We start from the raw sequence: 24,509 nt of genomic DNA on the forward strand, positions 1-24,509 counted from the left end.
GTCTTGAAGTGAAGATTCTTCGTTGAAGACAACATGTCTTGAAGTGAAGATTCTTCCATGAAAGTCTAGGCATTTGTATCCTTTGTGAGAGTTATTGTGGCCTAAGAACACACATCTGGTTGTGTGAAATTGTAGTTTGTGCTGATTAAAGGGTTTGAGACAAGGATAACAAGCACAAGCAAAAGGTTTTAGGAAGCTGTAGTCAGGTTCCTTTCTAAAGAGTAGGAAGTAAGGACATTCATTTTGGGTGACTAGAGAGGGCAATTTTTTTATGAGATAAGTTTTCGTGGAGAAAGCTTCCCACCAATAATGTAAAGGCATTTTGGCTTGTGCTAGTAGTGTCAAGCCAAGTTCAGCAATATGCTTGTGTTTTCTCTAAGTCCTACCATTTTGTTGTGAAGTGTAGGGGCCTAACATTCTAAATTGTATCCATGCTTCTATTGCATGATATTCTACAACTTTATATTCTCTGCCACCATCACATTGGATTGTCTTAATTCTCTTGTCAAAAAGATTTTTTGCCATATTTTTAAACTGGATAAAGGCTTGTGCAGTATCTGATTTCTGTTTTAGCAAATAAATCTAGGTGAATCTATTAAAGTCATCAAGAAAGTGAACATAATATTTGAAACTTGAAGGAGATGTTATTGGTCCAGGCCCCCGCACATCAGTATGAACTAATTCAAGAACTTCCTTAGCATGAGAGTAAGAGGTTTTAAAGGGTAAGAAATGCGTTTTGCCATATTGACAAGCTTCACAAAAATTAAAATGATCACTAGATGATAGTTTGACATTACAATTTTTCAAGACTCTATCTAGGACTTTATTATTTGGATGACCAAGCCTTCTATGCCAAATCTCCTTGGTAGACACATAAGCACACGGGTCCCTTTTATTCCTTGAGAGCTGATACAATCCTTCTTTAAGTGTCCCTCTTAGAATTTCCTTCCCTGTCAACTTGTCCTTCACAAAGCAAAAATTTGTATCAAACTCAACCAAAATATTATTCTCAGCAGTTAATTTTGACACACTTAATAGGTTTTTGGTAATGTTGGGCACATAGGACATCATGTAAGTTGAGTGAATTTAGTTTTGAGGAACCTGTAGCAACAATCTTCAAGTTTTCACCACTTCCAACTATTAATGAGGTTTTACCATGATGCTCGGCCAGATCCTCCAATTTGTCAGTTTGGTGTCTCACATGATTACTTGCACCACTATCAAAGTACCAATCATAATCTTGAGGAAAGTTTTGTAAGGCTATGAAGGTATTGTTTGCTCCTTGTCTGTCACTACCTGTTGAATAATTAGAGTTTGAGTAAGACTTATCAAACTAGTAATAACAATTTACTGTTGTGTGCCCGACCTTAGTGCAAACTTGACACGTTGGCTTGAACATTCTTCCTCTAATTCCTTTGCCACCTCTCCAACCTTTGAAGTTATAGCCTCTCTAGTTGCTACCAGAACCTCTCCAATTGTTGTTTGTGTTGAACATGTTGCCTTTGTAGTCTTTTTTGTTGATAACATTTGCTTAGGAATTAAGAGTTAGGTTAGTGAGGTTATTCAATTAATCAAGTCTACTCTCAAAGGTTAGTAATTGAGCTTGCAGATCAACCCATGTGAGATTAGGTTGATCAGATAACTTGACCATAATAAGATTGTATTTAGAATATAAACCATTCAGAGTTTGAATGATTAGATCTGAATTGGAAATGGGACTACCTGCAAGTTTAACCTTGTTCGCGAATTTTTTCATCTTGACTAAATACTCCTCCATCTTCATCTCTCCTTTTCTGAGGCAATGAAACTCAGATTTAAAGTAAGTGACTCGAGACCTTGGGTGTGCTCCTACTAGGCTTTTAGCTTCATCCCATAGTTGTTTTGAGGTTTCATAATGTAGCAATTGTGTTGCCATTTCAATAGTCATTGAATTCATCAACCATTCAAGGAGTTGTGAATCATGAGCCTACCAATCTTCAAACACAGGATTTGGATTCTTGCTCGAATTTGTAGAAATTATGAATTCTTCGGGACTCTCCTTTGTCTCTAGTATGTTCCCATCGAGCCTGCAACCTTTGATTATGGAGGTCACCAAGGATTTCCACAGGGGATAATTATCTCTGTCCAACTAGACAAACACAATGGATGAGAGATCATTTTTGGACTTTGAATTTGTAGCGGATGCCATGATTTGTATTGGATCAAGAGCCCAGAGCTTTAAAGCATACCAATAAACAAAAGTAATAGAAGGTGAAAGAATAATGTTATATTATTATGATAATTACATAGTACATATTTAAGAAAAAAGATAGTAATATATGATCTTATAATTAAGACTACTGGAAGCAAATAAGGCAACAAATTATGTTGACAGCTATTGATTAGAATTACACTAATTGTAATGATTGACAATATCAAAGACAATTATGGGTTTCACTCATTAAGGGAACTTGTCTCTAATTTCTCCAACAACCATATCTTTTGTATTTAGAGATGAAATGGTGGATAAAGGTAAAAAAAGATAAAAATGAAAAAGAAAGTAAATGAAGAAGAGAATGAAGATAAAAGTTTTGCAAGAATGTAAATTGTAGTAAAGTAAATTATTTAGGATAAAACAAGAACTAGTAAAGGAAATCAATGAAACGATGACCCAAATTGCTACAACCAATACTAGATTTGTCATTTTCTTCTTGTTCATGGCGTTCTCAGAAAGTTTAAAATTGTATCCACAATTTGTCACCTTTATTTTACATTTGAATTCTCTATTTATATTTTTTCTCCCTTTTTGGGATTTAAACAACAAAAATAAAAGAGAAAATTACATAAATGAAATAACCGCCTTAAATTATCTATGTTATGTTAGGTGTTTCCATTCTTTTCATGTCTCTTGTAGTAGTTCTTTTAAATAACTTTTCTCCTAGCTTAACTTTAGTTCTTGTCTTGATCACATTCTGTTTAGTGTCTTCTCTATTTTGATCACACCCCTCTCGATCTCAGTAATGTTTTCTTTCAATTCTTTTTCTTAATCTTATATGCTTTTATATATATATATATATACTTTATCATTTTACTTCCATGTATTGATCCGTTTTTCATTCCTTCAATAATTTATTTATCGATGTCTTCAACAATAAGATATTTTTTATCCTCTATCTTAATATCATTGAGTAAAGATTAATATTTATCAACAACAACTTCAATACATAATGTTATCTAGTCTAATTTATCAAACATGTTAATATTGTGATAAATTGAATGCACATATTTTCACAAACTAATATATTTTCTTAAAAAAACTATATTAAAAAAAACTTTAAAGTTGTCCTCTTATAAATCTTCTTAAGATTTAATATAAATAAATGCATTTAATTTTCATCTATTAATATTGTAACATCCCAAAAATACAGTAATAAAACCATATAATAGAGTTGATTACATTTCATGATAAACAGTTCAGTCTTACACTAATAAAACGTTTAAAATCGAACGGAGTTAAGTACAGAGTTAATTACAATTTCACAGAAATAAGGAAAAAGTCAGGATCGAACGGTTTTACAAAACAATTACCGAACGATCAAAACGAAACATCTAACATCTAAATTAACCGAGCGACCTAAGGTTCGGCCTTAACTTCAACGTCCACCAGATTCTCTTCTTAAATCACTTCTTCCAACAATGCGTCTCCTTCTGCTCACATCCACACGGATGATCATTGCAATTGACAAGACGGACGTACATGGACGAGACAACACAAGAAAACAACAGGGTAAGCTTATGTAATTTAATTCATACATCAACATATAAAGTAAACATTCCAATACTCAAGAAACATTTCAACGTACGTATCATACCAAGCCTATTACTAGACTGACCGTCCGGACTATATGAATATGTGTAGCTACAAGCGTTCTTGCACCCGGGTGATGTAGTAACTGGGATACACTCAACAGCTGCCACCCGAGGTTAGCCCTATCCAAAGTACCCCTATGGACTAGGACCTCCTGCCGTTCCCACACATGACCTACCCTCCTCTACGTGAGGATGAGTACTCATGGAACATCAGGATGAACTGCCAGCATTAGCATAACCACAGTCATACTTTACCAATTCCAATATTCAATACATGAGTCGTTCCTCTCCGGAACGCTCGTTCAAAATCCACAACCTTTTAATCATCTCATATACTATTCATCCTTTATAATGTTTCACTTTATTATCACTTTCATCATCAGTTACAAGGACATTAAATAACGAACGTTCAGCCCTCTTCAGAACGAGGACGAACGATAAGAACGAGACCGATGATCCTCCCGTTCAAAACAAAATAAGACTAAGAGAGTTACTTTTGGATTTAAGAAATGAGCCAAGTAAAATAATGCAATATGTGACGAACGGTATTTACCACGTGAGTCAGTTAAATGAACTAACTCTCTTGAGTTCAAACCAATACTTAAGGAATAATTCAAGTATGGAGGCCTTAGGCCGGATCCAATGCAAGAAGAATAATCAAGATGTTAAGGACTATATTTAGAATAGTTCACATACGAAAATCCAATGCCAGTAAATGACCGAACATGGAAAAAGAAATATTACTGAAGTTGGACGAACGCTATTTTATCAAGATTGATTATACATTAGTACGAGCGCTTGGTGTAAAACCGAGCATTACTCAGTACGAGCGCTAGGTGTAAGACCGATCATTACTTAGTACGAGCGCTAGGTGTAAGACCGAGCACTACTTAGTACGAGCGCTAGGTGTAAGACCGAGCACTACTAATCTTAAAGTACGAGGGTATATATATGTATTACTTTATTTCGATTATCCAGATACAACTATGCTGAGCCGAACGCTCCAACCTAGTGTTTCCCATGAGGACACTCGTTCTCGAATAGAATTCTCTCCAAATGAAAGAATTCCATTTTAAAACAGTTTACTAGAAAAACCGAACGGTAGGGGACCGTTCGATGACGAACGTACGTTATCATAGTGAGAATTTCATATTCAGATTTTCATTTATTTCCAACTCAAGTTTCAACACATCAGTTTATAACCTTATAACTTCACATCAAATATCAATTTACATACTTTATAGAATCCATATTAACAATTCATACTCCAAAATGATTACTCATATTCACATTCATATACTTCATACATATCAACCATCATCATAAATATCAACCAGCATGCATCATATTCATTCATTCAAACAACGGGCGTTCATACACAACAACTACATACAGATTAAATTAAATAAGCTTCCCTTACCTGGATTTGTGAAAGAACGTCCTACAGACTGCAACTTTGGTTCGTCAACTACAACTTCTACCCTCACGGTCACTTAACTCTTCCAACTAAACCGAACCACATGAGAATCAAAAGTAACTTAGACTATACCCCTGCATGCAACCAGAACCTGGTCTTGCATGTAACAAAAGAACGCACGACTAAGAAGAGAAACTTACCAGCTCAAACTTGAACTTGTTCGGTTTAAAAGGAAGCTTGGGACGCCGGGAATACTCCTACAGTGCCTGAACGGTGATCGGAGCAGAGAAAGGTGAGTTACAATAGAGAGAAGGGGAAATTTCTAGAGAGAAGAAGGAGGAAATGGAAAGTCAGAGTTTGGAAGGAGAAGGTGCGTGCAGAAGAGAATGGGCAGGGTTTTCAGAAAAATCATTTTTCGTTTACCCCACGTCCAAACGGTCGTGCACTCTCTTGTCGACACCTGCACTCCACTAATTGACTTCCGAATCTTCCATTCTTGACATCTGGCGTTAGTGCATCAGAGTTTGAGTGCGTTTTTAATGCATCTGAGCAGGGGTTTTGGGGTGCATTTAATGAGATTAAACAGGTGGGGTTTGGGTGCATTTAATGAGGCCTGACAAATATAAAGAAAAAGTAGTAAATAACATGATAATATATTATTAACTAATTTATATATATATATATATATATATATATATATATATTACGAATTTTATGCATTAATCAAATATGTGAACACTAAAAAAATGTGATATTTTAAAATATTTTTTATAATAATAATATAATAAAGGTTTAATAGGTTCGGAGCTTCCTATATTTGCAGGTTCGTTTCAATTGGATCCTTTAATTTTGAAAGTGATCAATTGGGTCCCTAATTTAACAAAATTGAGTTAACAATACCCTTTCCGTTAAATGCAATGGACGGGCGTTAACTTCTTAAACAGGTGGCATGCTGAACATCTTTTTTATTTCCATGTGGCACAGTTTGAACTAATACGTGGCACAGCAGAAAAGTAATCTCTTATTTAATTGTTGAGATTTTAGGGGAAAAAGAGATAGATTTTGCGTTAAAACATGGCAAAAATCTCTCCCGTACTTTTAGCATGACATAACCTCATCTATATTTTCTCAAAGGTATCAGTGACCACACCTTCAAAAGGAACCAAATGTTTATGCAGATTATATTTTGCATACCTCACCAAAAGCACCTTTCCCAATCACCGTCAATTGCTCGAAATCGTCAATTCCAATTTTACGTCTCTGAATCCTCATGCACTCAGTTTCTCGGCGCTCCAAGTTCCTCATCATTTCCTCCTTCTCCGCAACCGGTATCTGAGATTCTTGCACTTTCCTCTGCGTAATTGCTTCCATATTTCATTCCTTGAACATAGATTATAGTTCTATATTCTATCCATTAATTAAAAAGGTCAATGCAACAATTACCCTTTGAGATCCCTGATGTTAATGTAGATGAAATGCCAGATGCAACATTAACAACCAATTTCTGCAATTTTTAATTTGCATTCAGATTTCCTTTTCCTTTCTAATCCTAAACCCTAATTTTCTTTTTTCACCCTCTAGCGTTGTCGAAATCTCAAATTCTATGTGAAGTTTTTCACTTCCGATTGCTCTTTGTTTTTGATTCTTATTCGTTGCTTCTTCTTCCACCATGAAAAAGGATAAATCCGTTAACCATCAATAGCTGCACCAGGACGGTCACTTCTCGCCTTCAAAATTCGCCAAATTGTTTGATCCTGAACCTTCCTGGGACAAGGTTTGTTCTTTCAGTACATCCTTCATAGATCCATTCCTGGACGAGAGGGAGAAGGCGTGGCGATTGAGGAGATCGATGTAGAGGGCGTAGGCGGCGGGGTGGAGGTGACGTGGGGGAGGACGCGAGTGGAGAGGAGGGAGAGGGCGAGCAAGGGAGGGAGGATTCTGACGGCCATGGCTTTCTCGAGAAGCTTCCAGGCGAGGGGGACGTGGTTGTTGAAGCAGATGTAGGAGACGAGACGGTGTGTGAGGTCGACGGAAGGGAGGGAGACGCCGGTGGAGTTGAGGCGGCACTGACCTGAATTTACCACAGAAGAGGGTCGGTCTTCTTCTCCTTCGCCAGGTGCAAATACACGTATTCAGCTCAAACTGTGCCAGGTGCAAATAGAACGATGCCTCAGCATGCCACCTGTTTAAGAAGTTAACGCCGTCCATTGCATTTAACGGAAAGGGTATTATTGACTCAATTTTGTTAAATTAGGGACCCAATTGATCACTTCCAAAATTGAAGGACCTAATTAAAACGAATCCGCAAATATAGGAACCTCCGAACCTATTAAACCTATAATAAAATAATGAAAGGATAAAATACGTGATTAAAAATATATTTGTATTTAGAGAAAGTTAAACTAAAAATAGATAAAAGAAGTTAAATATACATGTGAAATTAAGGAAAAAGGACACGCATAGAGAAATGACACACGTGAAGAAGGAAATATATAGAGAACAACCATCGAGACACTAGAGGACGTGAAAGGAGGGTCAGCGACATCCATCCATATATATCCATGGTAACACTATCGCAAAACACACTCACACTTCATCATCCACGTCTCAATCTCTCTATCTCTCTCAACACCACACACACTTTCTCCCTACCATGGCCTCCCAACCCGCCTGGGCCGAACTTCTGGGCCACAAAGACTGGGCCGGCCTTCTCGACCCCCTCCACCCCTCCCTCCGCACCCTCATCCTCCGTTGCGGCGACTTAATCCAGGCCACCTACGACGCCTTCAACAACGACAAGAACTCACCGTTCTGCGGCTCCAGCCGCTACGGCAAGACCGCCTTCTTCCGAAAGGTCATGCTCGACGACGCCGACCACTACAACGTTACAGCGTTCCTCTACGGCACCGCCAGAGTCTCCGTTCCCGAGGCCTTTCTCCTCCACTCGCATTCGCGCGAGGCCTGGGACCGCGAGTCCAACTGGATCGGGTATGTCGCCGTCACGTCGGACAGCCGCTCGAAGGAGCTCGGGCGGAGAGAGATCTACGTGGTATGGCGCGGCACCACGAGAGACATGGAGTGGATCAACGTCTTCGGCGCCAGCCAAGAGTCCGCTTCAGCACTGCTCAACGCGGAAAGCGTCAAAGAGTTGAAGGCAAGAAACAAGGACGGTAATATATTTAAATTTATTTTCTAATAGTATTTTAAGATAAAATTTTAGACAACAAACTTAACCATAATTAAATTTGACATTGGATTTGTAATACAGGAAACAGCAGTAGTGACGATGAAGACGATTCAGAAACACCAAAGGTGATGTTAGGCTGGCTCACGATCTATACCTCAGACGATCCAAAATCTCCTTTCACGAAAACCAGCGCGAGAACACAAGTTCTTTCTCATGTGAAATCCCTGTTAGAACGATACAAATCTGAGAATCCGAGTGTGTTGATCATGGGACACAGTCTAGGCGCAACCCTATCGATAGTGAGTGGGTTTGACTTGGTGGAAAACGGGGTAACGGATGTCCCGGTCACCGCAATTGTGTTTGGGTCTCCCCAGGTTGGAAACAAGGCGTTCAATAACCGGTTCAAGAAGAAGGGAAACCTGAAGGTTCTGCACGTGACGAACGTGATCGATTTGATCCCGCACTACCCTGGGAGATTGTTGGGGTACGAGCACACGGGAGAGGAGTTGGTGATCGACACGCGGAAGTCGCCGAGCTTGAAGGAGTCGAAGAACCCAAGCGACTGGCACAACTTGCAAGCGATGCTGCACGTGGTGGCAGGGTGGAACGGGGTGCGTGGGGGATTTGAGTTGAAAGTGAAGAGGAGTTTGGCTCTGGTGAATAAGTCGTGTTCATTTCTGAAGGATGAGTGTGGCGTGCCTGAGTCCTGGTGGGTGGAGAAGAACAAGGGAATGGTGAAGAGGGAGGATGGCGAATGGGTTTCAAATGCACCAGATGAGGAGGACGTGCCTGTACCTGAACAAATCTAAGCCTATTATGGTAGGTTTCATTTCCTCATCTTCCTTTCCCCTTCTATTTCTGTTTCAAGTAGGATAACTCTAATTTCACCTTTTTTTTATTATATTCTTTTTTAACTGATAATTATTATTACCATTAAAATTAAAACTGAATTTAGGTGCACCTGAACTTAACACGAACCACGTCTAATTATCATTCAATCACAAATTATCATAAATTTTATAGTTCATTATTTAAAAACTTTAGATAAAATCTGGTCATTCTCTTTTCTCCCTGATTTTCTTTCTCAATAATAGAGTGTATACAGTTTAAAGGAAAGTCAAACCATCCTCTTTCAAAAAAATAAAAAAAATCATAGTTGAGACATGAAAATGGAATTGCAATTATTGCAGTGAATGATGTAATTCGATCTAACACTCACGCAGGACAAAATGGAGCAAATCATAGTTGAGACATGGAAAAGTTTAATTTATTAATTTTTAGGGATCAAATTCCTTGTTAAAAAGTAAGCGCAAAAGTTAGAAAAGTAAAAAGTGGTTCCACTCACTACATGCTTTAATTTAGAGAATATATCCTTTCAACTTATGTAATGAAAATTTATGACTCCTTTTAATTTGCTTCTATGAAACTTCTTTAGGAGCTTAAGTGGTTTTGGGGGCCATGCGCAATTTTTTTACATATAAATTAATATATACATAAAAATAATTTATTTTATTTTAGTATATTTTATTTATTTAACACTCTCAAAATGTTTTTATATCTATTTTGATATCTCTAACCACACAACCTCGATCGTAAGTAAAAAAAGTGGTGAAAATTGAGTATATGGTCCGATCAATCCATAAACGAACTAGAAAAATATTAAGTTAAAAAACAAAACAATATTTTAAAATCATTAGTCCTCTTGAAAAAGCACAGCATATTATATATATTTGACAATAATGATTACTGAATCCACACTTATATGAACTCAAAGGGCTTGAGCACACCATTGCTGCATAACACCTCATGTCCGAACCATTAAAAGCGCACCCAAAAATCTTCTGAACGGACGTTCGTTTTAAGCAAAACTGAGTTTTAAGCAGATAGTGGAATACAGGTGTCAGCAGAGGAGCGGACGTTCGTTTTAAACAAAATTGAGTTTTTGAAAGTTTACGTCACACTCTCTGCATGCATCTTCTTCTCCAAAACTCTGATATTCTCATTTCTCACTACATCTCCGTCATCTTCTTTCTAAAGAAACACTCACCTTTTCTTCTCCAATCACCGTTCAGACACCGTAGAAGCACTTCCGACGTCAAGAGCTTCAGTTTGAACCGAACAGTTTCGAGTTTTGAACTGGTAAGTTCTTTTTTTCGTTAGCCGTTCGTTATCTAGTACATGCGAACCAAGTTCTGGTTTCATGTTGTCGTCTTGTCTGAGCCATTGTTAGTTTTCTGTTGTTTGGTTTAGTTTGAAGAGTTGTTGAGCGTTGAGGGAAGAAGGAATTGTAGTCAGGCGAACCGTATTCTGTCTCTAGGACGTTCGTTCACGCTCAGAGGTAAGGGAAGCTTATTTAATTTAATTTGGTATGTGTACTATAATGCATAAACGTTCGTGATGGATGATTGGAAATGACATGTGATTGTGCTATTTTCTGATATATGAAATATATGAAATTTCTATGATATGGATTGTATGAAGTATGAAAAATTGATTATGATATGAATTGTATAAAGTTATGAAACTATGTGTTAAGAAATGAGTTGAATATGAATGAATTCTGGATATGAAATTTTCCTATGATGGTGTACGTTCGTCACTGAACGGTCATTGACCGTTCGGTAATACTTGTAACCTTGGTTAAAATTGGATTCTTTCATTTGGAAAGAATCTTAGTTGAGGACGAGCGTCTTCGTGTGGTAATACTATGCTTGAGCGTTCGGCCAAGTGTAGTTGTATATAAGTATTCTGTGATAAACTTAAATTTTGTAAATATACGTATTTGTATATTTTAGTTATTCTTAAACACTATTCTAATAGTATCTTATTATATTTATCAAGCTTTCTATTTATAAGTTTAGTAGTGCTCGGTCTCACACTAAGCGCTCGTAATGAGTAGTGCTCGGTCTTATACCAAGCGTCTGTACTCGTTTCGTGTATGATATGATCTATCTTGATGAAAATAACGTTCGTCCAACTTCAATAGAATTTTCTCTCTACCGTGTTCGGTCATTGACTGACATTCGGTTTCTAAATGTGAATACTTATAAGTATTTTTCTCTGAAGGTCTTGAAGTGGATACATCCATTTGGTTCCGGCTTAGAGCCTTAATATTTGGCATGGTTCTTTCAGTGTTCTGTTAGAACTCTCAAGGGTCAGTTCATCTAATTGGCTTACTTTTTAAGTAACATTCGTTCTACTCATTCTTGTGATATAAAGTTGTACTCGGTTTCTTTCTCAACCCGATAGTAACCCTCTCGGTTTTTAATCTATTCTTGAACTGAAAACCTCTCTGTCTCGCTCCAAGCGTTCGTTCTCTTTTTGAGAGAGGATTGAACGTTCAGTATCTGGTGTCTTTATAAATCCTTGAACAAAGAGGAAATTGAAATGATTGATAATAAAAGAGGAAATTGACATGATGAATAATGAAAGATGAAACTAAGATGATCGATAATGAAAGATGATGAGAATATGATATGAATGAAATGTGTTGGATTATGAACGAGCGTTCCGGGGAGGAACGACTCATGAGTGAATATTGGAATTTGTAAAGTATGAATGTGGTTATGCTAAGCTGGCAGTTCATTATGATGTTCCGTGAGTACTCATCCTCACGTAGAGAAGGGTAGGTCATGTGTGGGAACGGCAGGAGGTCCTAGTCCTTAAGGATACTTTGGACAGATAAGACTAATCTCGGGTGGTAGTTGATGAGAGCATTCCAGTTACTACATCACCCGGGTGCACGAACGTCGTAGCTACACAGATTTCATACAGTCTGGACAGTCAATCTAGTATTAGGCGTTGTATGAAAAGTATGACAAAATTTATCTTGTGTGTTTGATTGTATGAATTGTATGATTATATCTGAATTAAATTACATAAGCTTACCTTGTGTTCCTGTCTTGTCGTGTTTTGTACGTTCGTCTTGTCATTGCAATGATCATCCGTGTGGATGTGAGCAGAAGGAGACGAGCTGTTGGAAGATGCGCTAGAAGAAGAGAACTTGGTCGAGGTAGAAGTGAAGACCGAAGAGTAGGACGTTCAGTCAGTAGCCTAATCATTGTAAGGTGGTCGTTTGGTCACCTTCCCCTTTTTACTTTATTTGACCGTTCGGTATAGGCTTTTGTAAACCGTTCGGTCAAACTTGCTTAACTTGTATAGTTTGAGTGTTTAACTCTTTATTAAAGGTCGTTCGGCCATAAGTGTTCGCTCTACTCTAATGTAAGACTGATCTAGAATGTAATTATTCTACTATATAGTTTTAAACTGTATTTTTGGGATGTTACACCTCACGATTAACGTCTACAAAAGAATGAAACAAAAATGAAAAATCCTTATTGCGCCCTTTGCAAGATGAGATTAAAGTTCTTGTAAATAAGCCAATTTAACCAATAAATTTTTTACCGCACTTTCTTCATACCCAAATAACATTAACAACGTTGACGATCGACATACCCAATAACCTTAGACACTTATAAATAGTAATGTTCTTACATAGAATTACTACACGAATTACATGAGCTTTTACTTCTTCAAAAAGTAAATACTACATCATTATATCATCTCATAAATTAAAAAGAAAAAAAGTGTATGCCATCTTTTTAAATTCTTCCCTTTATGAATTTATTAAAGGAATGTTTATATTTATTAAAGGGAAAAAGTACAAACTATGTCAACACACATTCACTTAATTTTGACACCCATAACATCTCACAATCGCGGGTAAAACTAGGTTTTATGATGAAAATGCAACTTTATTTATTCAAACAGGTGAAAGCCTCAGGTCTTCACAACCTTTTATCCGTCTTAAATATACATAATTAGTGAGCAAACACAACACTCCCATAGCGAGACATGCAAACCATAATATATGCAGAACCACGAATTTAGTTTCCTTATTTCTTGCCACGAAGTTTAGTTCCAAGGGCTCTTTCCAACTTGCCAATTATCTGCTGGTTTGGAATGGCTTTCCCTGATTCGTATTCCTGGATCACTTGAGGTTTCTCGTTGATCACCTTCAAATAACAATGCAAATGCAAATCATTGATAATGCCTAACTATATTGAAAAAGAAAATCAAGAGACCGATAATTTATTCAATTTTTTGTTCTGCAGAGGGGAGAATAATACTTGAGCAAGCTGAGCCTGAGTAAGCTTCTTCTCCATCCTAGCTTGCATTATAGCCTTCTTAAGCTCAGTTGGTACTTTCTCATCTGTACACAAAACTCCAATCAGAGGCCATAATTTTTGTTTAAGAAATCTAAAACTTGAACAACAGTGCCACTGCTCACCATAATTCTCTGGTCCATTAAACAGACTATGAAATCATATGAATCCATAATATGCACAATCAGTGAAAAATAAAAATGTAGAGAGCAACAACTTCAATCTTGTTTTATGCTCCTCAAGCCCAAGGATTTAATATCAAAACCTATAATTAATGATCCAGTGACCCCGAGAAGTTCCACGTCTCATCAAGAAATAGCCAAAATACAGATGGGTATGTGAAACAAATTGAATGCACGCAGGACTCAAATTAATAATGACAAGATTTGAAAAAATAGTATCATTCAACTTAGAAATCGCACATAGGTCAATTCTTGAAGAAAAATCTTTAATTTTGTTGGGGAAGAGGGTTACTATCATGAAGTTTTTCCTCGTGTCTGAATCTATGCCATCATTTCTACCATGTTAGCCATACATTTTCTTATTTTGTGCTTAGGACAAAGAACTAACATTGATTTCTATCATCTATCATTTATATCACATCTCTAACACACCCCAAATCTATTTAGTTTTAAGCATGATTAATGCTCAGGCTCCCTTACCGTAGAACAGATTAAACTTTTTATCAGAAGAATGAGGACCGCAGGAATCAAACTCTAGGTCACTTGCTCACAGCGACTCTGATACCATGACATTAACCAATTACCCAAAAATCTTGAGTGGTTTGGGAAGATGCATGAATGATTCTACATAGCATCTCTAACAATTACACCACCAAACACTTTGCCTTGACATCTCAAAAAAGTTATTAGCAAACACATTTCTAGCTATTGTGAAATTATAACGGTGACACAGTGGAACCTTCAATCTACCTACCACATAATCACTGTTCATTGAAAAAACAGAACCTCCATAACCTAGAAAGAGTCAAAAGACAATAAAATGAAAGGAAAACGTTTCTTCAACAATGTCATTTTGACAACAATTTGATAACGACACATGTCGTTCTGTCATTTGTTGTTTTAAATGAATTTTTAAAAAAGTTGAGATTTGTTTTCGAGGGCATTTTTGGAAGAAGGAGATTGCTGAAACCTGTTTGTGCCTTCATCTCTTACGAAAGTCTCTCTCTCAATCTCTTACGAAACTGTGGCCTTCATCTCTATCGATTGTCTCTCTCAATCTCTTACGAAACTTTGTCTCTCTCTCTCTCAAGGATATCCATTCGAAACTCTGGTGCCACCGAAGTCCCCTTTCTTCACTGTTGTTCGTTGGTGCTTGGGTTCTCCATTCGAAAGTCTCAGTCCACCATTCGAAACTCTCGCTCCGCCACCGAAGTCATCTTTGTTCACCGTTGTTCGTTGGTGCTTGGGTCCACCTATTCTCTGCAGGAAGTCCTTTGTCTCTGTGCGTCATTGAAGTCGTGGGAGGAAGTCTCGCTTGGGGCCACCGTTGGCATCTTTTCTCGAAAGGAGAGGTTTTTTCGCTGTCACCGTTGTGCTTTTGGGTGTTGGGTGCGCTGGTGACTTTCTCTGCAGCGTGTTTTTCTTTTTTAATACAAAGGTATTTTGTATTCGCACACTTTGTATTCGCAAACTTTTATATAAGCTAGATGAGATCCATCACATTTTTGCCATATATTCAATGACCTAATGTATTCATTGGTGTAGGGAACACATCCATTCACATGGAACTCACCCATTCACAACTAATGCAAAAAGTCACAAACAAGAGCAATAACCACTATGGGAAGTACTTTTTATCTAACTGGGGAGTACAGTTAAAGTTTCTGTACAAATGAATCTTTTTCCTCTGGTAATCGATTAGAAGACCCCTGTAATCGATTACCAGAGGAAAAAGAGTCATTTGTACAAACACTTCAACTGTACTCCCCAACTAGATGAACACTACTTCCCAGGGTTATTTTTATGTCCTTATGGGTGATTTCTTCCAGTTTTTGCATGGATGTCTCATGTTGCTAATCATTGATGGGAAGCTTAGAAAAACGTTGTTTTTGAGAAATTAACTGCATCTACTAAAGTGGTCTAAAAATTGTGAGTTAGTAATCATTTGAAAGATCTTTGAGTCTACATTCCAACAAAACAAGAATCAACTCATTTGGAGTTCGGTGGAGAAAGTTATGAGCAAAACAACCAGCAAAGGTCAGAGGTGGTAGAAATATATAAAACATTAACTTTAAGGAATTAACTGCACCTACTCAGGTGTCCAAAAATTATAAATTAGTAGTCATTGGAAAGATTTTTTAGTCTACTTTCTAATAAAAAAAGAATCACATCATTTGGAGGTCTGTGGAAAAAGTTATGATTAAAATAGTCAGCAAAGGTCAAAGTTGACAACATGGGTTATGCACCTCACCTCAATTGGAGAATACCACCTAAATGGACATTTTTATTTTGAAGAAATCAATGACCTAACCTCATTATTGGTTCAGGGAGCTCACCGAATAACATTGAACTCACTCACCCATCTCAAAAAAGGAAAAATTCAACAAAAATAGAGAATGGGGAGCCGTGTTCATCTAGCTGGGGAGTACAGTTGAAGTTTCTGTACAAATTACCCTTTTTCCTCTGGTAATCGATTACATGGGTCTTGTAATCGATTACCAGAGGAAAAAGGGTAATTTGTACAGAAACTTCAATTGTACTCCCCAGCTAGATGAACACTGCTCCCCAACTTTGTTTTTCTGACCTTTGCTACTTGTTTTGTTCTTAACTTTCTCCACCGAACTCCAAATGACTGATTCTTGTTTTGTTGGAATCTAGACTCAAAGAGCTTTCCAACAAAACAAGAATCAACTCATTTGGAGTTCGGTGGAGAAAGTTATGAGCAAAACAACCAGCAAAGGTCAGAGGTGGTAGAAATATATAAAACGTTAACTTTAAGGAATTAACTGCACCTACTCAGATGTCCAAAAATTATAAATTAGTAGTCATTGGAAATATTTTTGAGTCTACTTTCTAATAAAAAAAGAATCACATCATTTGAAGATATGTGGAAAAAGTTATGATTAAAATAGTCAGCAAAGGTCAAAGTTGATAGTATGGGTTATGCACCTCACCTCAATTGGAGAAAACCACCTAAATGGACATTTTTATTTTGAAGAAATCAGTGACCTAACTTCATTATTGGTGCAGGGAGCACACCAAATAACATTGAAGTCACTCACCCATCTCAAAAAAGGAAAAATTCAACAAAAATAGAGAATGGGGAGTAGTGTTCATCTAGTTGGGGAGTACAGTTGAAGTTTTTGTACAAATTACCCTTTTTCCTCTGGTAATCAATTACAAGACCCATGTAATCGATTACCAGAGAAAAAAGGGTAATTTGTACAGAAACTTCAACTGTACTCCCCAGCTAGATGAACACTGCTCCCCAAAGTCGTTTTTGTGTCCCTATAAGTGATCTTTTCTATATTTTTTGCATAGATGACTCACCTTGCTCATCATTGATGGTATCAAGTGCATCAAAACACAGTTTGGCCCACTCAATTGTGGATGAAACACATGTTGCTCATCATTGATGGTGTCAAGTGTATCAAAACACAGTTTCCGGCCATTCAATTGTGGAGGAAAAAACTCCTATAGGTGTTTGAACCAAGGTAGTTCAAGTTCATGAGAATTTTTGCACAACTCGTAGAGGAAGAACTTATTAACTTCCGCAATCAATTTGATCGACAACCATTTTCTTAGATTACATTTCATTGTATACTGTTATGTATCTTTTCATTTCAAAACTTGTTGTTTCGTGAAATGTCATTACGTTGTTTTATTAATGTATGTGCTTTTTAATATTGTTATAATTTTTCATTACTCAATACCCTTCATTATTTCGTTTATATTTGTTTAATATTGAAGTATTCCAACTTGAAGTGTTCCATTAATGATCCATCCATAAAACCTTCAAAAGACAGTCATAACGAATCCAAAATATACCTGGGGAGTGCTTAAGCCACGTCTGGGTAGCACTCTTCAACTTTCGGTACAAAAGGAGATTTTTCTACTGGTAAGCGATTACCAGCTCCCTGTAATCGATTACAACATCAGTCCTGTGTCAATGGTGTAAGAACTCACCTCTCAACCCAGAAACACCTTAACTTGGTCTTCCATCCACATAGGACTAACCTAACTTGAAATTTCTTGTTGTGGACACCTTCAACCATGGCCAATAAGGATAATCAATCCACACAACATTGAAAACACACTCGTAAGGACCCCTGGAGAGTGCTTAAGCCATGTCTGGGTAGCACTCTTCAACTTTCGATACAAAAGGGGATTTTTCTAAAAACCATCCAAATTGCGTCTTCGAAATAATGGACTTGTGCTCCTCACTCAAAATTCCATTCAAATTAGCAATACACTTCGTTTTCAATGATGACGAACATACAACTGCAAAAAAAAAATATTTTTTGGTACAAATAACCAACGTAAGTGACATCCCAAAAGCAAGACACACCAAAAAAATGACGAACAGATGCAAGACCAAAATCCACTCCCCAAAATACGAATACCAAGACACGAAAAAGTTCATACCTTGTTCGAAGAACCATTGTCACTGGACAAATCCATTGCACAAAAAAGGTAACAACTTCCACCAAATCGACACCGAACGAGACAAGGGTAATCTCTAACTCAAAGAAAGAAACTCAATGTCCACAGAAACACCGAACGAGACAAATCCACACCGAACGAGACAAGAGTAATCTACAACTCAAAGAAATAAACTCAATGTCCACAGAGATTCAAAGGAAAACAATGGTGACATGGAAGCAGGAGAGAGATGTTCAAAACAAAACGAAACCCTAAAAATGGAGGAGGGAGAACACTGCTATGAAGAGAGAAGTTGAAATGAAATTCAAATCCCTAAAATGGAGAGAGAAGACAGTGATAAGGAGAGAAGATAGAGTTCGAAAACGAAGAGGGCAGTTTCGAAATCCAAACTTCAACCCATTCCAAATCAGATTTTAAATTAAAAAAAAACATTCAAATTCGACCAATTAAAACTTGACATGTGGCGTTGTCAAATTTTTGTCAAATTGACATTGTTAGAATATCGCGATCCAAAATAAAACTACCAAAAAGAACATGCTCCAAGAAAAATTGTGTAGTTGACAATACTAAAAAGCAGGACAAGGAAGCCACTGCAGGGAATATCCCCTCAATGCAAACACCCCATATGGACCACAATATTGTATTATACATAATTCACCTCTTTATTGCTCCCATATAACCGTATATTCACAGGTAGATGCACCCATGTTTTTATTGGTAAAAAACATAAGAAAAAGAAAAACCTAAGGGCTGTTTGATTTCCTTATAAAAATTTAACACTACTCAGTAATCAAGTTTGTCATCTAAAATCTGTTAGGCTTTGAAAATCGTTCAGAAAACAAGTGTTTTGAAATCCAAAATACAGAAAGTTGGTGATATTTTCTCATCTTATTTGTCCACGCTCTGCTTTGTGGCTTACACCACCCTCCACCAATTGTCCAAGCAACCTTGTTTGGTTAAATTTTGAAAACTAAAAGCAGTTTTTCAGAAGATAAATCAAACACAACCTAATTCTCTGTCTATATATGTTGTAATACTCACGTGCTAGATTCTCTGTGTCCTCATCCAGCCTCTTGGTGTTCAATGAAGTGCTGCTAGAGGCTGCTTTGTTTGTCCCAGCATTATCTGTAAGAGCAACATTTGAACAATCATGATTCAAACCATCCAAACAAATAAAGGTCACCAACAGAAGAAAAAAAAAACATACAAACAAACACACGCACAAAAGACACACCGATAAGCATTCTATGCCAAATCATTTAGCTCTTGCTTTTTATGTACCCCCTTTTCCAAACTAAACAATTATCAAATTCAATTTTTTCCTAACCATTTAAAAGATTTAATTTGCAAATTAAATCTGCTGCCTCAACACCAAATCATCTGCAATAGTCACAAGAAAACACGTTCAGATCCGAGATTTCAAAAACAAAAAATCGACGATAAACTGATGAAATCGTAAGAAGAAATTCATATTTGCAAAACAATTAACACGCGAGGAACAATATTTCGAAGATTTGTTTACTTTTTTCATTGAGGGTACTGGAAACGAACATTTTTTTTGGGTTTCAATATCGGCGCCGGCGCGGCGGGCGGCGTTGACGGCTTTCTCGTCCGTCTTGGCCGAGGCGGTGGGAGCTTTCTTGCGGAGGACGACGGGTTCCCAGTCCTGGGAAATAGGGCCCGCACCGGACATGTTTGTTTGTGTGTTTGTCTGGTTATGGAATGGTTGTGTATTGGGTTCGTTCTGTTCGTTCGCGAAGCTTCAACGAGAGAAGGGACGAAGGAAGAAGTGGATTTGGAAGATGAGATAGCTTCTGGTAATTATGTTTCTCTTTTCCCGGAAATAATATTTTGAGTAATAGTATCACATTTTTACATCTATTTCACGTATACTATAAAACTAAAATATCATAAAAAATAAATTTTTGAAATTTGAAAAAATAAAAAATAGAAAATAAGAAAATATAATATCAAATAAATATAAAAAATTTATATATATCAAAATATTATTTTTCAAATTTTTTATATTGCTTTTATATCTTAGATACCTAATTAAATATTTTTTAACTAAAATTTGAAAAGATAAATAGGGTGGTATAACAAGTAACATATAGCATAATAAGAAAAAAAACTATAATTTTAAAATAATAAACTATCATAGAAAATTGAGAGTTGGAAAGCTTGACTAGACTTTGGAGCAAACATCAGCCTCTATGTTGTTAAAATGTAAATCTAAACTGCATAACTACTTTAACTGTTAAAATGACATTATCCTACTCTGTACTTATACTGGTTTTGCGTTAATGAGAAATAATCGTTTCTCTATCCTCCGTATTACATTCTTTTGCTATTAGATCTTTCTCTCTAAACCCTCTACTGCACCAACACTAACAGTGGTATTCAGAGCTACAGGTTGGTGAACCTGGTGAAGCGTCGAACAAACAAAGAAATTGTTTTGTGAAGAGGGATTCACGTTGAAAGGCAATGGCAGGAATGATCCAAAGTAGCTTGTCGGTGTTCGATGGGAAGAATTACGATGATTGGTGCGTAAAGATGGATGCTATCTTAGGCTTTCAAGAAGTTGATAAAATTGTCAAGAAAGGGTTTAAAGAACCTACAAAAGGTGACACGGAAGAAGTAAAGAAGGCTTACAAAGAAAACAAGAAACTGGATTGCAAGGCACGAATGCTTCTGCACCAGTGTATTTCTGCAACGATATTTCAAAAGGTGTCTAAGGCAGTAACAGTCAAAGAAGCCTGGGACATATTACAAGACGGATATGGAAACTCAGGGAGAGTAAAGAAGGTAAAACTTCAATCACTACAAAGACAATATGAACTCTTGAGCATGGGAGAGCAAGAAATCATCGAAGATTATATCGGCAGAATTCAGGTGGTCGTTAATGCAATGCGAGCGTGTGATAAAGTAGTAAAAGATAAGAAGATAGTTGAAAAGATCTTGAGAACATTAACGCCTCAGTACGATCATATTGTCGTGGCCATCGAAGAAAGCAAAGATCTGGAGAAAATGAAGGTAGAAGAGTTACAAAACTCTCTTGAAGCACACGAACAACGACTAATAGAGAGAAGAACAACAGAACAGAATGCAACGCAAAACACAAATCAAGCGCTTCAAGCTAGAAGCAATCAAACCTACAAGAACCGTGGAACTGGCAGAGTAAGAGGAAGATCACGTGATGGTCGTGGAGGCCGAAATGGAGGAAGATTCATGAATACTTTTGAACAAATCAAAGATGATAACAGCAATGAATACAGATAAGGAAATAATAAAGCTAGAGGAAAGTTCAGAGGAAAAGGAGGCAGAAAGAATGTTGACAAACGAAATGTGCAATGCTTTACATGTAGTAAATATGGCCATTACTCATCTGAGTGTTGGCACAATGAAAACAACAAGAAAGAGAAGAGCGACGAAGAAAACCTTGTAAAAGAAGAACTGGAATCAGACTCAGATCACGTTTTGTTGATGAGTATTGCTGCTCATGATAGAAACTACGATAAGTGGAAAACAGACAAAGATACAAAGAAGGACGACCAAACAGAGTATGTGTCACTTACTGGGAAAACAAGCCATGCAGAGGAAGAAATTTCTTGGTATTTGGATATGGGCTGCTCCAATCACATGACAGGTAATAGAAAATGGTTGCTCGATTTAGACACAAGTGTCAAAAGCACAGTACGTTTTGCAGATAATAGCATAATTAAAGCTGAAGGCACAGGCAAGGTGTTAATCACTCGCAAAAATGGAAGATCTGTGTTCATGCACAATGTTTTATATGTACCCGCAATGAAAAGTAATCTCCTTAGTCTCGGCCAACTTCTTGAAAAGGGTTATACCATGAAGATGCATCAGAAACACATTGAGGTATTCGACCAAAGAAAGCGGATGGTACTCAAAGCTCCCCTTGCGCGAAATCGAACATTTAGAGTAAATCTGAATGCAACAGAGATACAATGTTTGAATGCAACAAGTGCTAAGGAAGAAAATGAATGGTTGTGGCACTTTTGATATGGGCATCTAAATTTTAGAAGCCTATGTCAACTGAAGGATAAAGATCTTGTGAGAGGCATCCCTACATTCGTTGTACCAAGCAAAGTATGTGAGAGTTGTGCTACTGGAAAGCAAATTAGAAAATCCTTCAAACGATACGCACCCAAGAGAGCGAGACAGCTGTTGAATGTGGTACATGCAGATGTATGTGGCCGTTTTGACGTGCCATCTATAGGAGGTAACAAGTATTTCTTACTCTTTGTAGATGAATTCTCCAGAAAACTTTGGGTATATTTACTAAGAGAAAAGAAAGAAACTTACACACATTTTGTTAAATTTTGTTTCATGGCTGAGAGACAATCGGGTCAGCAAGTTAGAATTCTCATAACTGATGGTGGAGGCGAGTTCAACTCTGGAGAAATGAACAAATTTTGTGCTGACAAAGGAATTCTACATGAAGTTACAGCACCTTACACACCCCAGCACAACGGATTAGCTGAAAGAAGAAATCGTATGCTTCTGGATATGACCAGATGTATGATCAAAGGGAAAGGTCTTCCGAATTACCTATGGGGAGAAGCTGTCTCGACGGCTACCTACTGGCTGAATAGGAGTCCCACCAAAGCGCTACCAATATGCACGCCAGAAGAGGCTTGGTCAGGGAGGAAACCTGATGTCCGACACTTGAAGATTTTTGGATCAGTTTGCTATAAGCACATCCCGGATGAAAGACGAAAGAAGCTGGACGACAGAAGTGAAACTCTCATCCTCGTAGGATATCATTCAACCGGTGCATACAGGCTGTATGATCCTGTGAAGAGACAAATCGCAATCAGCAGGAATGTGATAGTAGATGAGTCAGCTACGTTTAGATGGTCTGATGCAAAGAGTAACCCATTGGAGCAATCTAGTGCTGAGGTGACTACTTGGATGGAGGAGAATAGGACCGAGGAGACCAAACAGTCTGGTACTGATGAAGTGGTTGAAAACCGAAGATCACAAAGAACGCGATTCCCCTCCACGAGACTCGCAGATCATGAACTGTTTAATGACAGTGATATTACAGACACAGGTGATATAGTTCACTATGCTTTCTTGGCAAGTGCAGAAACACTCACGTGGGAACAAGCCATTGAGATTAAACAATGGAGGGAAGCTATGTTGGAAGAACTATCAGCAATTGAGAAAAATAGAACATGGAAGTTGGTTGAATTGCCTGAGCACAAAAGAGCCATAGAGGTAAAATGGGTGTTTAAAACCAAATACAAACCGGATGGAAGTATTGCTAAGTTAAAAGCCAGGTTGGTCGCAAAAGGTTTCTTACAGAAACCCGGGATAGATTTCACTGATGTCTATGCCCCTGTTGCAAGGTTAGAGACTGTAAGGCTCATCGTTGCTATAGCCAACTTCAATGGTTGGACCATTCACCAGATGGACGTAAAATCTGCGTTCCTTAATGGCCCTCTCGAAGAAGAAGTTTACATAAATCAACCACCTGGCTTTGTCAAAAGGGAACAAGAGCTGAAAGTATACAGACTAAACAAAGCACTATACGGCCTTCGTCAAGCACCACGAGCCTGGAACAAGCATATTGACACATTGCTTATCAGGTATGGTTTTAAAAAATGTACAGTTGAATATGGAATTTACGTGAAATTTGTTGAGCAGCTAGGTACTCTCGTAGTATGCTTGTACGTAGACGACCTATTGGTTACTGGGAACTCCACACAGGAGATTGAAGAATCTAAAGCAAAGATGAAGAGTGAATTCGAAATGACAGATCTTGGCAACTTGGGTTACTTCCTCGAACTGGAATTCATGCAGACAGAAGGTGGAATGTTCATACATCAACGAAAGTACATTTTAGAGACCTTGGAAAGATTTAACTTGAAGAACTGTAACTGCACATCCATTCCTGTCATGGTAAATTTGAAACTCTCTTGTCAACAAGAAGAAACCAAAGTTGATGCAACATTGTTCAAGCAGATAGTAGGAACTCTTCGTTACATATGCAACAGCAGACCAGACATCAGTTTCGGAGTTGGACTCCTCAGCAGATACATGCACGACCCTAGACAGTCTCATCTCGCTGCTGCCAAGCACATTCTACGTTATTTGAAGGGAACAACAGATTATGGCCTCTATTTCCCCAGGAAAGTTGATTGCACAAACGATGTTTTAGAGGCATGGTGTGATGCAGACTGGAGTGGTGATCAAGTGGACAGAAAGAGCACTTTTGGGTATGTGTTTAAACTAAT

General features: G+C 37.5%; 2 protein-coding genes and 1 pseudogene across 10 annotated transcripts; 1 reads left to right on the forward strand and 2 right to left on the reverse strand.

Annotated features, from left to right (window-relative positions):
- Nucleotides 1-922: 922 nt before the first annotated feature.
- Nucleotides 923-2,188, reverse strand: LOC148196998 (uncharacterized; annotated as a pseudogene).
- A 5,500-nt stretch (nt 2,189-7,688) lies between these two features.
- On the forward strand, nt 7,689-13,850 carry LOC124833092 (alpha/beta-Hydrolases superfamily protein). Of its 6 annotated transcripts, none has more exons than XR_015780293.1 (5): nt 7,691-8,436; nt 8,535-9,272; nt 10,526-10,592; nt 10,704-10,791; nt 13,568-13,850. XR_015780293.1 is itself a non-coding variant. In XM_088092999.1 (3 exons), the coding sequence occupies exons 1-2, from the start codon at nt 7,920-7,922 to the stop codon at nt 9,260-9,262; spliced, it is 1,245 nt and encodes a 414-aa protein (XP_087949125.1). In that variant the 5' UTR covers nt 7,689-7,919; the 3' UTR covers nt 9,263-9,272; nt 13,568-13,850. The 6 variants fall into 6 exon arrangements, 4 of the variants coding, with proteins under 4 accessions (XP_087949125.1, XP_087949126.1, XP_047163429.1 ...); XR_015780292.1 differs by lacking the exon at nt 13,568-13,850 and adding an exon at nt 12,416-12,724; XM_088092999.1 differs by lacking the exons at nt 10,526-10,592; nt 10,704-10,791 and having other exon boundaries at nt 7,689-8,436.
- MBF1A (multiprotein bridging factor 1A) lies at nt 13,187-19,936 on the reverse strand. 4 transcript variants are annotated; one of them, XR_015780295.1, is made up of 5 exons: nt 19,795-19,935; nt 19,571-19,623; nt 19,285-19,368; nt 18,226-19,190; nt 17,629-18,081 (listed from the first exon to the last, which is right to left on the reverse strand). XR_015780295.1 is itself a non-coding variant. In XM_047307468.2 (4 exons), exons 1-4 carry the CDS (start codon nt 19,934-19,936, stop codon nt 13,349-13,351), a joined length of 429 nt encoding a protein of 142 aa, XP_047163424.1. In that variant the 3' UTR covers nt 13,187-13,348. The 4 variants fall into 4 exon arrangements, 1 of the variants encoding a protein (XP_047163424.1); XR_015780296.1 differs by having other exon boundaries at nt 18,226-18,396; nt 19,766-19,906; XR_015780294.1 differs by having other exon boundaries at nt 19,766-19,906.
- Between the last annotated feature and the right edge of the window lie 4,573 nt (nt 19,937-24,509).

This window comes from Vigna umbellata, chromosome 6 (genome assembly GCF_029865625.1).
Source record: "Vigna umbellata cultivar VRB3 chromosome 6, Vumbellata_1.0, whole genome shotgun sequence".
Lineage (NCBI taxonomy): Eukaryota > Viridiplantae > Streptophyta > Magnoliopsida > Fabales > Fabaceae > Vigna > Vigna umbellata.